Source organism: Rhinatrema bivittatum, chromosome 6, assembly GCF_901001135.1.
Source record: "Rhinatrema bivittatum chromosome 6, aRhiBiv1.1, whole genome shotgun sequence".
Taxonomy (NCBI): Eukaryota; Metazoa; Chordata; class Amphibia; order Gymnophiona; family Rhinatrematidae; genus Rhinatrema; species Rhinatrema bivittatum.
The window spans coordinates 276285199-276298174 of record NC_042620.1 but is presented as its reverse complement, the minus strand read 5'-3'; the positions used below and the strand labels follow the sequence as shown (position 1 = coordinate 276298174).

At 44.8% G+C, this 12976-nt stretch overlaps 1 protein-coding gene across 3 annotated transcripts in view; it reads left to right on the top strand.

The window, feature by feature from the left end:
- DLG3 (discs large MAGUK scaffold protein 3) overlaps positions 1-12976 on the top strand; it is a 507232-nt gene that overhangs the window by 274581 nt on the left and 219675 nt on the right. For 2 of the 3 annotated variants that reach the window (XM_029607249.1, XM_029607250.1), the window contains 2 exons: positions 11853-11928; positions 12640-12739. In XM_029607249.1, coding sequence (XP_029463109.1) covers positions 11853-11928; positions 12640-12739 — 176 coding nt within the window. The remainder of the gene's footprint in view (positions 1-11852; positions 11929-12639; positions 12740-12976) is intronic. The other variant, XM_029607251.1, reaches the window with a different exon arrangement.

The window sequence follows — 12976 nt, the reverse complement described above, 5'->3', positions numbered from 1 at the left end:
TATTCCAGAGCAACAGATCTCTATAGGTTTTTTTCAATGAGGGACAATAATTTAACCTCAACAATTGATGCCTATACACTGAAAGATTAATGCCCAAGTACCTGAGGGCTTGAGCCACCCACGTGAAAGGGAATTGCCATCAAATTAATTCTATCTCCCAGCCGGGACTGTTTTGTTCAGAATATCAGACTTAGTATGGTTTACCTTGAAACCTGAAACTCTCCCATATCTATATATTTCCTGCATTAAAGCATGCAATGACTATAGGGTTAGCATAAACAACACATCGTCTGCATAAAGCAATATCTGATACTCCTGAGAATCCCACCTGAATTCCTGAAAGGGACTGAGAACCCCTAATATTTGATGCAAATGATTCCATAGCAAGTGTGAAGAGCAACGGGGACAGTGGGCAATTGTGTCTTGTCCCTTTTCCCAAAATGAGTGAAGCAGAATACCCGCCATTTACATGCAGCTTTGCTGTAGGTGCATTATAAAGCTGTCTCACCCATCTGTAATAATTATCCCCCAACGCTGCCACCTGCATAACTGCCCACAGATAGTCTCAATGCACCCTAATGAATGCCTTTTCAGCATCAATAGTTGAAAAGACAGCTGGAATTTTATCCTTTTACGCTGCCCATATTAAATTTAACACTCTTCTAATATTATCTGCTGTATGCCTCCCTGAAATAAATAAAACCCAACTGATCAGTACTAACCCAGGGATCACACTGGCTAACCTGGTAGCTAAGATTTTTTGCTAACAGCTTTACATCGATATTCAGCAATGATATGGACCTATATGATCCACAATTTTTTATCTTTTCCCTCTTTAGGCAAGAGCATGATACTACTCTTTCATAGATGGAGTTAATTCATCCGCTCCCAGTAAAGCATTGAACATCTCCCTTAAGGGATCTGCCAGCATATCTCCAAATGTTTTGTAAAAGCTAGCTGTAAAGCCGTCTAGGCCTGGGGTCTTGTCTATTTTCAGTGATTTATTAGCCTGCATCACCTCTAGCCTGGAGAGTCCTCCCTCCAAGATCGAGAGATGGAAGCCGGACCCCTATCAGATACCCATCAATGTCCTTCTTTTTTATAGAGCTGTCATTCGAATAAAGCGCCTGATAGAATTGCCTAAAACACTCCCTTACCATCCTAGGAGCATAAACCAGCTGCCCTTGACAAATACTAATACTCGTAATTTGGGTCTGTGACATTTTCTTCTTTAACTTGCTCTCTAACAGTCTAGAGAACTTAATACTAAATTCAAAATTCTCTTGTTTAACAGCATGAGTTTGAGAGTATTAATCCAATAACTCTCCAGCTCCCCTCTCGCTCTGTCCAATTGTTGCCAATCCCTCTGTTAACCAGTTGTCTTATGTTGCGACTCAAGTTGTTGGATCTGGACAAGTAGTTCCTCCACTTTCTTTCCTCTCTCTTTTTCCAAGAGGCCCATGATATCAGCTTACCTCGAATAACTGCCTTCAGCCAATCCCACACCATATGTGGCTAGACTTTCCCATTTTTGTTATCCTTTAAGTATTCATTTAGAGCTACCACCATATTTCTAGCAATTGTCTCATCTCATATAAGCACATAATTAAGTCTCCAGAGTTTTTGTTATCCTGCAGGGACTCCCTCACCAGACGTACACATGCTGGGCTGTTGGCAGCCTCCCTCACTTTTTGGGATTAGCTTTGATACATCCCACTCATTGGGATTGACCTACCCAAACACTAAGGAAGGAGAAATTACTACTTACCTGATAATTTCCTTTCTTTTAGTAAATGGTAAGTCAAACCTAGACCTGCCCTCGGCTACCAGAGTTTGATTTTTTTGGTTAGCCTTCTTAGCTATGCAGAGTATGATTCCTTTTCCCGTAGATAAGCAGCATGAATTAGCTATGCTCTCTGGGGACGTCCTCTGGAGCTCTCTTAGAACATAGAGTCTTTCAGTGTAGTGTACCTGCTTGGATCCTCCCCCGCTTCCCCCATCCTCCTCAGTCTGTTTTTTTTCGCCCGCCTGACTGCACCTGAAGCTCTTCTCCTCCTCAGCGGAACACTTCTCTGAAGTAAAAAAAAAAATTAAAAAGTGTTAAAAACAGAAAATCTATGAAAAAGGTGGTGTTATATCTTCGCCTCATCACTTTTTTCTACTTTCTTCGACATGCTGCGGCCACCAGACTTCAAATTTTGTCAGTCTGGCAAAATCATGTCTGTGACAGACGGCCACACGAAATGTTACATATGCCTGGGACCAAACCATGACCAGGTGGCCTGTAGGGACTGCGGACGCATGTCCCCCCAAGCCAAGCGGCAGAGGGTTGCCAAAATAAAACTGTGAGAAGCGGCATTGGGCTGGTATGCCCCTTCTGAAGAGGCCACTTGATCCTCCCTGGGCCTCCAAGGAGTCGATGCAGCGCAGAGCCTCCTTGGTAGGGCCTCCTGGTTCGTCCGGGCTGATGCCGAAGCAAGTGACCAGTGCCGATGCACGACGCAGGAGCAGCATTGAGGGCATCGTAGGCACCGAAGACATCTGTGCCGAGTGGCGTCGGGGCCCTGACGCTTCCAACGCAGGAAGCCAACCGCATGATTCGGGATCAAAGCATAAGCACAAAACATCCACGCATTGAAGCAAGTTGATGCCAACGCCATCGACACAAACATCGGCAAAGACCCCCCCAAGAAGCATTCTTCAGGACACAAAAGACCCAGAGAGCCTTCCTCTCTCTTGGTCGTGGATTCAGACGTGGCACCCTCTTCACCAGCTGCCTCTCATTCTTCCTTGACTTCATCCTGGCCTGTCCACTGCCTCCCAACACAAAAGGAGATCAGGCCTTAAAGAGCCTTTACAAAAGAGACACAAGGGGCCCCCCACGATTCCCCCCTTCACCCAGAGGTCTGAACACTGATATACTACTGGCTGTGATACCCCCTAGTGGTCCTCCCAGGGATCCTGGACCACTACCCACTGATCCACACAGACAGCCTCCACCAACCCCTCAAGACACATTGGCCTCGCAGGAGATGTTCCAGATTTCCCTTATCCTGTTGCTGTTGTTTACCACTGTGGAGCAGCAGGGGAGACACCCAGCAAACACAGCTGGAAGCCCCATCATCACTGCAAGACAGCCTCAGTTCAGTGCCTTCCCCTGGCCAATCTCTACCAACTCCTACTCCTGGGGATTTTTCCCCCCAGCCGTCTGTCACCAGGATCCTCCACAGTGTACCCCTCTGATCCGGCGGAGGAACAACCTGAGATGGTCTCTCCTCTGGAAGACTTGTCCTATTCTTTCTGGAGAAGGTGGGGCAACGCCTCAACGTCGAAATGAGGAAAATTCCTGACCCAAGAGCAGACGTTCCAGGCATCCTCAGGGTATTTGAGTCACCAGCGGAGCCCACAGCTTTGCCCTCTCATGAAGTCCTAGATGTGGTCATGAGCAGAGCCTGGGAAACTCCTTTTGTGGGACCATCAACTTCTCACAAGACGGACCTTAAATTTCATATGAGGCAAGCCCTGTACTATTCTGTGGTACAGCTTCCTCATGCCTCTGTAGTCGTGGAGTTCGCCATGCAGAGGGCTAAAAAGTCTCACCTTCACTCGAACACTTCTCCTGGGATAGATTCAAAGTATTTAGATGACTTTGGGAAGAAAGCTTTCCAATCTGGGATGTTGAATGCGAAGCTCCAGCAACATCAATTTTATATTACGCAATATTTGTATGAGTGCCTGCAGTCGTTGAAGCCCGTGCTTCAGGAAGCATCCCCAGACCATCGACGACCTAGGCAATTTCATAATTTGAAGGAGGGATTGAGGCATCTCTTGCGAGAACAGTATATGAGGGTTTCGAGACTTCGGCCAAGTCCACAGTCAATGCCATTGCAACCCGACGTCTCGCATGGCACTGGGTCAGCGCCATCCGTGAAGATGTTCATGAGAAGCTCGCTGACCTACTCTGTCTCCCAGATAACCTTTTCGGGGACATATTTAGAGAAACAGAAGCCCAGCTCAAAGTGCAGAAGGAAGCCCTAATGTCCTTGGCTTCTTCTGCAGATGCGGCTTCCTTGAAGCGATACTTCACCTCATATAAAAGACCATATTACCAGCGCAGACCTTGCAAGTCATACCCGTCCTACTGGCCTCTTCCATATACTCCAGCTTGTCACCAGTCTTCCCAGCAACAGGGGGCTTGACAACGTCAATTTGCTCCTCGGCAGCTTCATCCACCTCAGGATCCCAACCCCCCTAAACCCTCCCAGGGTTTCTAGGGCGAATAAACCCATTGCTACCGCTCCTAGTTGGGAGCAGGCTCTCACACTTTCTTCAGGTATGGAAGGACATCACATCTGACCTCTGGGTTCTGTGTATCATACAGGAGGGCTACTCCCTCAATTTTCACTCCATTCTTTCCACTCCACTCCTGGTGCACCAGAAACACCTGTCTGAGCATTGAGGTCAACTGCACCTAGCGATCAGCAGTTTACTTCAGCAACAGTGCATCCGTGAATTGCCTGCAGCGCAGTCCCACCTGGGCTTCTATTACAATACTTCCTCATACCCAAGAAGTCGGGAGGGTTACGTCCCATCCTAGACCTTCGAGCTCTCAACAGATACTTGACGAAGGAAAAATTCAGAATAACGACACTCTAATCCATCCTGTCCTTCCTTCAACCCAGCGATTGGATGTGTTCACTGGACCTCAAAGATGCCTATTTGCATATACCGATGCACCCTGCTTCCTGGCGGTTCCTATGCTTTATGGCCACTGGCCGCCATTTTCAGTACAAGGTGCTCCCATTTGACCTCTCCTCAGCCCCCAGAGTTTTTACCAAATGCCTAGCGGTAGCTGTGGCTCACCTCCGACAACAGGGGATTCAAATATTCCCCTATCTGGACGATTGGCTGCTGGTGGCTCCCAACCCAAGCCTCCTGCAGACCAATCTGCTCACAACCATACGCTGCCTGGACAACCTAGGGCTGCTAGTGAACTACGAAAAGTCAAATCTGCAACCTACTCAAGTCTTACAGTTCATTGGAGCCCATATCGACACCACACGGGACAGAGCCTTCCTTCCGGAAACCTGAGCTCTTGCCCTGACATCGCTCGCCAGACATATCCAGAAGGCCACCACTGCTCCTGCTCGTCAAGTCCTGACAATCCTCGACCACATGGCGGCAGTTCCCCACTCTCGACTCCACATATGGTGTATGCAATGGGGCCTGAAGACCCAATGGAACCAATTTTCCAACCAACTCTCCACTCCTGTCACCCTCATGCCCAGCATGAAATGGGATTTGGAGTGGTGGCTTACACCAGCAGCTCTCAGGGAGGTATCCCCCCTGCGAGCTCCAGCACATCACACCATCCTTACCACAGACGCTTCCACCAAGGGATGGGGTGCTCACCTAGTCCCACCTTCAAACTCAAGGCCTGTGGTCAGCCTAGGAGCGTTCACAACAGATCAACATGCTAGAGCTACGAGCCATTCGAAACATTCTTTGAGCCTTTGAACCAGCACTCCGAGGGAAGACAGTCATGGTCCACACGGACAATCCAGGTGGCCATGTTCTACATCAACAAGGAAGGAGGCTCCGGTTCCTGGAACCTCTGCAAAGAGGTGGTGGGGATCCTGGAATGAGCAGAGAGCAAATCCATTACCCTGCAGGCAACGTACCTGCCCGGCATCAACAACGCCAGGGCGGACAGATTGAACAGAATTTTTCACCCTCACGAGTGGGACCTCCATCAGGATGTGGTAGACACTTTCAGATCTGGGGCCTGCCACGCATTGATCTCTTTGCTACAGAACTCAATTGCAAAGTGCAGATCTTCTGCTCGGAATAACCCAGCTCCCAGAGACTAGCGCAGAACGTGTTCCTCATTGACTGGATGGAGGGTCTGCTGTACACCGTCCCCCCTAAACCTCTGATCTCTCGCACAGTCCAAAAATGGATCACGGACAACGCAGCCCTCAATCTTATCGCTCCAGCAAGGCCCAGACAACCGTGGTACGCGTATCTAGTTCGACTATCGGTGGACCAATCGATCCCCCTAGGCAACAGCTCATACCGCTTCACCCAAGAAGGAGGCTCCCTGCTCCATCCGCTCCACTTATCTCTCAATCTCACTGCATGGAAATTGAAAGGCTGGTACTCCACCACCTGAACTTCCCACCCCAGCTTCAGGATATCTTAGTTTCCTCTAGGAAGCACTCCACAAAGACAAATTATCAGAGAAAATGGCACGTTATGCCTCCTAGTGCTCTGAAATCGGGACAGACCCACTTACCTGTCCACCTGAGGATTACTGGATTACCTCCATCTACTATACCAGAAATGACTGGCTACGCCCTCAGTCAAAGTTTACCTCAGTGCCATAGCAGCTTATCACTCTCTGCAATAAGAAACCCCAATCTCTTGTCACCCGCTCATCTCCAGATTCATGAAAGGGATTTTACGTCTCTGGCCTCCCATCCGGAGCCTCCAGTCCCATGGGATTTGAATGTGGTGCTAGAGCAACTGATGCTACTGCCCTTTGAACCACTGGACACTTGCCATTCCAAGTTCCTCTCCAGGAAGGTGCTGTTTCTGGTCGCACTCACCCCCGCAAGACGCGTCAGTGAGCTGCAGGCCCTAGTGCACTACTCGCCATATCTGGAGTTCTATCACAACAAGTTTACGCTGCGTACACATCCCGCCTTCCTTCCTAAAGTGGTATCAGTTTTCCACCTTAATCAAACTATTACCCTTCCAACCTTTTACCCAAAGCAACATAGTAATGAGGCAGAGCATAAGCTACTCACGTTGGATTGCAAGCGGGCACTCGCTTAATAGAAACGCCGCACACACGCTGTACACAGAGCCTCCCAGCTCTTTGTATCATTCAACCCCAACACATCAGGACTTCCGGTTTCCAAAAGGACCCTTTCCTCTTTGATATCAAACTGCATACAATTCTGCTATCAGAAACTCGCGGAGACCTTGCCGGCCTTCCCTAAGGCTCACCAGGTCCGTGCCATGGCTGCTTCTATAGCTCACCTGCATGAGGTGCCCCTTCCAGACATTTGCAGAGCTGCCACATGGTCCTCGCTGCACACGTTCACGGCCCACTACTGCTTGGACAAGCACACTGCAGCTGACGCAGATATGGGCAAAATAATTCTCAAAGCGGGCACGTCTTAATGCTGCAAAGTCAAGAGATGGGCTGTCCGCCTAACTTCTTTACTGTCTTGAGTGCACTACCTCAGCTCATCATTGAGACATGATCAGGGACTTGCGCTCAGTACATCAGCTGGGGACTTCCAGATAGCATGGCTAATTCATGCTTCTTATCTATGGGAAAAGAGCAGGTTTGCTTACCGTAAACGGTGTTTTCCGTAGATAGCAGGTGAATTAGCCATGCTGACCCTCCTGCCTCCCTGGACAGTTGGTTACTACTTTCAGTTGCTTGGATATAGACTGAGGATGATGGGGGAAGCAGGGGAGGATCCAAGTAGGCACACTACACTGAAAGACTCTGTGTTCTAAGAGAGCTCCGCCACCTAGCCGCCCGGAGGATGTCCCCAGATAACATGGCTAATTCATCTGCTATCTACGGAAAACACCGTTTATGGTAAGCAAATTTGCTCTTCTCTTCATTGATAACTGATAAATGGCTTCTCTGGCCCTTAGTTTGCTAGATATGTTCCTTCTTTCGGCTGAGCTCAGTATTCCCTGTTGGTTGAGAAACATAAATGGTTGCCTGTTGCTAATAATGTTCAAATATTATCAGAGTTGTCCACAGTTTGGCTTTTTCAGAGAATACTGGCGGGCTGATGTCTGGGCGGGATTATAAAGCCATGATGTCACTTTTGCTCTCTCTCCATCTGATGGCAGAGGTTCATAACCACTCATTGGGATTGCCCTACTCTTCACTAAAGGAAAGGAAATTATCAGTAAGTAGTAATTTCTTCTTCCTTTCCTAATAATTTTCTAGCATTCTATTTGCTTTCTGGCTGCTGCCGCACACTGAGCAGAGGATTTCAACAATTTATCCACGATGATGCCTAGATCCTTTTCCTGGGTGGTGACTCCCAATGTGGAACCTTGCATTGTGTACCTTTAATTTGGCCATGTGACATGTGCAAAGTGATGCATATAGGGAAAAATAATCCAAACTATAGTTACATGATGTTAGCTTCCATATTAATAATCACCATCCAGGAGAAGTATCTAGGCATCATCATGGACAATATGTTGAAACCTTTACCTTAGTGTGTGATGGATGCGGTTAAAAAAGCAAACAGAATATTAGAAATTATTTGGAAAGGAACGGAGAATAAATGGAGAATATCATTCACCTCTGTATTGCTTCATGGTGTGACCACATCTAAGGTACTGTGTACAATTCTTATCACTGTATTTCAAAAAAGATATAGCAGAACTAGCAAAGGTACAGAGAGAGGCTACCAAAATGATAAAGGGGATAGAGTGGCTCTCCTATGAGGAATAGTTAAAGTGATTGGGGCTTTGTAGCTTGAAGAAGAGACAGCCGAGGGGAGATATGTTGGAGATCTATAAAATCATGAGCATAAGTAGCATGGAATCTACCTACTAGTTGGGATTTTGCCAGGTACTTGTGACCTGGATTGACCACTTTTGGAAACAGGATACTGGGCTTGATTGGTCTGACCTAATATGGAAATTCTTGTGCTTGTATGGACAATTGACTTAAGGATTTTGGCAATGGAAAAAGTTCTCATTTGGCGAACCATTCACAAGTTCAGAAATAAAATCTTTATCAAAGTAGAGATATGAGACTGAATTGAGAGGTCTGAATCTAACTGTAAAGCTAAATTCAATACTGCACGTGAAAAAGCCAACCCTTGACCATTCATCACCACTCTGAAATCCTTAGGCAAGTCACCCTTCCCTATTTATGTATTTAAAAGGCTTCTAGCCCACCAGTCCACAGTTCTAAGCAGATTACAGTGAAATGTTCAAAGATGCAAACCTAAATAGAACACATAAAACAGATACAAAATGTAAATAAAGCACATAAACCAGGGTACACAGACAATAAAATAATAAACTACATAAACCCACTTTAGCAATTACAACATGTGTTTTCCTTAATGAGATGGACAATAAAGCCTGCTGAATAGTGGCCCAGCCTTAACAAAATATGAAGAATAATAAATGAAAAATAAAATCACTTAAAATAGTGGTAGGTAGTGCAGAATCTTCTAAGCATAAAACAATTCATACTGACACTTGCTCTGGTACAAACTTCAGCCTGCCAAAGGCCTAAGTAAGATAGTTGTTGAAAGCAAGTGAAAAAAGGTGTGTCTTAAGTAATTTCCTAAGCTGAGGAAGGTTAGGTTCTGACCTGAGCACCTCGGGGGGAAAATCATTCCAAAAAATAATGGACCGGCCGTTCCTCATGTTCGCTTGTGGGATTTAGCGACATGCACCTGCTTTAAAGAAGAGTCTTCAAGCAAATTCCAAAAAGAAGATCAGAGAGTTAGTGTGGGTTGATACATTTTTAGAACAAATTTAAAATCATCGAAGAGGAGATGTTAGGAATGAGCTTGAAAATCCAAATTAATAGCAATAAATTCAGATGCTGAGCTTGGGGTAGAAGACTCCGTTGCAGTATAAAGATGTCTTGTTTATTCAGTATTCAGTAATATAATTTTATATTATCACTGCCATGTACGAACTTCAAACATTATGGTCCCCGGACACAGCCATGTTTCGTCTTAAGGCTTCTTCGGGAGGGACTAGAGCTGAGAAAGCTTAAATCAGCATACCCCATGGTGATATATATCACTCAGTGATAACATGAGATTATATTATTGAATATTGAGTAAACAATAAATCTTTATACTGTAACGGAGTCTTCTACCCTGAGCTCAGCATCTGTATTTATTGCTGTTAATTTGGAATTTCAAACTCATCCTCACATCTCCTCTTTGATTCACACCCCATGTGAGATTTTTATATTCAATTTGACTTTACCACTCGTAGAACAGATTTAAAATAACATGGAGCAAGGCCATTGACTGCCTTAAAAATCAAAGTTAAAATCTTGAATTTTGTCTTCCAAATCACAGGGAACCAGTACAGACTAATTAAAACTGGTGTAATATGCTCCTGTAAGGAAGATCCAGACACTAAATGAGCATCTGCCTTCTGGATTAATCGCAGTTCCCTCACAATTCTCTGAGGGGAGACCCAGATACAAGGCATTACAGTAATCAAGAGATAAGACCAGTGCCTGAGTAACTGTATGAAAATCTTGATCAGAAAGAAACTGCTTCAGAAAATGTAAAAGATGTGGCTTGGACTTGATGTGCAGGCGCAATGAGAGCGAATAATCCAGTAAGACACCTAGATTTCAAGCTTGACAATTAAAAGGATGCGAGAGGCTAATAAACAAGAGATTGGATTGGATGTCAGGAACCAGAAGGCGAGAAAGTAGCTTAAAGACTTTTTTTTAATCTTCAGGGCAAGATTGTCATTGAGCCATTCCTTAATAACTGCTAGTCGATGGCAGAGGAAATTGGAATAAAAAACTCACTATCATCAGCATAGAGGGGTCTATATTCAAAACCTATTTCGACTCACAAGTTATCTGTCTAAATAGCAAATGTGGCATATTCAACCACTTATCTGGCTAAATTATAGCTGGATAAAAAAAGAAACATTCCCGGGGCATTCCAGGGAAGGGCTGAGATATCTGGCCAACCTAAACGAATATCGGGTATATCTGGCTAAGTTATCCAACCTTGTATGGCTGGTTAACTTGCTGCTTATCTGGATATCTTTAAAACTATAAGGTTTATTTATTTATTTAATTAATGATTCTTATTATCCGCTGTTCCAACAATGTTCTTTCATTGCAGAGAAAAAACATAGCAGTAATTCTCACAGCATCAAATATATATCTCTTAAAACATAATGTTGATAGCAATATTGCATCTGCCGGCAACCCCAACAGATCGTCAATCACCTTGGAATCCCAGGCAGGTGAGCAATAAATCAAGAGAATGCCTGTTTGTTGTATATCACCTAAAACAGCAAACACAAGTTCAGCCTCCACAACTTGATGAAGATCGTGCTGTTTTAATTGAAGGCACTCTTGATACACTAATACTACCCCTCCTTATTTTTTCCCTATTTGTGGCACAACAAATAGGGAAAACCTTTAGGACATAGATGATTAAGCAAAACAACATCTTTATCATGTAGCCAAGATTTGGTTTATATTCCACTTTTCACACTTTTTTCAGTGCTTCAAAGTGGATTACATTCAGAATACTGTAGGTATTTCCCTCTCGGGCTTACAATCTAAGTTTGTTCCTGAGGCAATGGAGGGTAAAGTGGACTTGCCCAAGGTCACAAGGAGTGACGGTGGGACTTGAACCCTGGTCTCCTGGTTTATAGCCCACTGCTCTAACCACTAGGCTACTCTTCCACTCCTCCATCGGATGATGTTGCCCACTTGTGTGGCTGATTATTCTGCTGCCTATGGAGAATACTCATTACAGGTAAGCAACTTATGTTCAAATAAGGACATTCCAGCGTAGTGTTATAATATTCACTTTGTCTGTATAGTGCAGCTTGAATGAGAGAGCACTACAAATCCTTTGGAGAAAAAAAGCTTCCCTGATGCTGGCTCTGCTCATTTAGCACAGGCCCTGACAGGACTCGGCGAAGATCCTGTCTTACTCTGCTCTGAGAATAAGAGTAGTGACTTCACCCATGGCAGCAGGGTCAGCGCACACCTCTATTTGTTTGAACTTTAGCTTCAATTCCAGGATTTTGATCATAATGAGAAATCTTTTTTTTAAATTTCCCATCAGGGTGGAAAAGAAAGAGAGGGCACGATTGAAAACTGTGAAATTCCACGCTCGCACTGGAATGATAGAGTCAAACCGCGTAAGTGTGTCAGGAGCTCTCTTTTTTGGGGGGGAGTTCTAGAAGTGTCTGAGAGAATGTTGCAGCAGTTATGAATGTGTTGGGTCATGGTGTGAACTATAGATTTCACAGTGAGGACTTAGTTCCTGTTCATCCATCTATTCTCGTAAATTAACTTTGAACAAGTTTATTTTGTTCATTGATGCATGTATACATTAGTTGGCTGGAGTTTTAGCATGTGAAAAAAATGTGAGCACACACTACGTAACTAAACAATTGCACATTACATAATATGAACATGGAAACTGCAGTGTAAGATTCTGCAAACAATTTCTAGCCATTAAAATATCCACAAGAATTAAAAATAATTAAGTACCCGTTTCTCTTGAAATAACCTTGTCTGCCAATTGTCAATTACTCTAAAGAGAAAATGGAGGTATTTCCATGGCTCTTTGAAGTGAGAGATCTCAAGATCAGGTCGCATGAGTATTTTGAAATGTCCAAGCTATGGAGCCAGGTTTTTTGACAGTTTTCTGAAATCATTTTTGCTGCAAATTGAGGTTTTTATTCTTACATTATTTTCATTTACTCTCTGTGACTTTCATTTTACAAGTTATTACCATTACCATAGCACATCCTTTATCTTCATTTTAATTTTTCTTGCATGCTTTTAAAGTCCCTTCTTCTTTTTTTCCATGTCCTCCCCTTCCATCTCCATGTTCTCCTTCACAGTCCATCAGATCGAAACATAAAAAGAGTTTCCGCCTCTCTCGAAAGTTTCCATTTTACAAGAGCAAAGACAACCTTCTCCAGGAGGGCAGTGGACAGGACCGTAAGTAGCAGCTGAACAGAAAGAGAAGGAGAAGTTTGCTGCCGCTAATAGTGTGCAACAGCAAGTCACTGGACAGAAAGATGCAGCGGTGTGCTCCCTCTCATAGCGTATAACAGCAGGTCCTTGGGCAGGAATAGACTCAGTGCTGTGTAATAGCAAGTCACTGGACAGAAACGTGCAGTGGTGTGCGCTTTCTCACATAGTGTTGCAGCAGGTCCTTGGGCAGAAATAAACTCC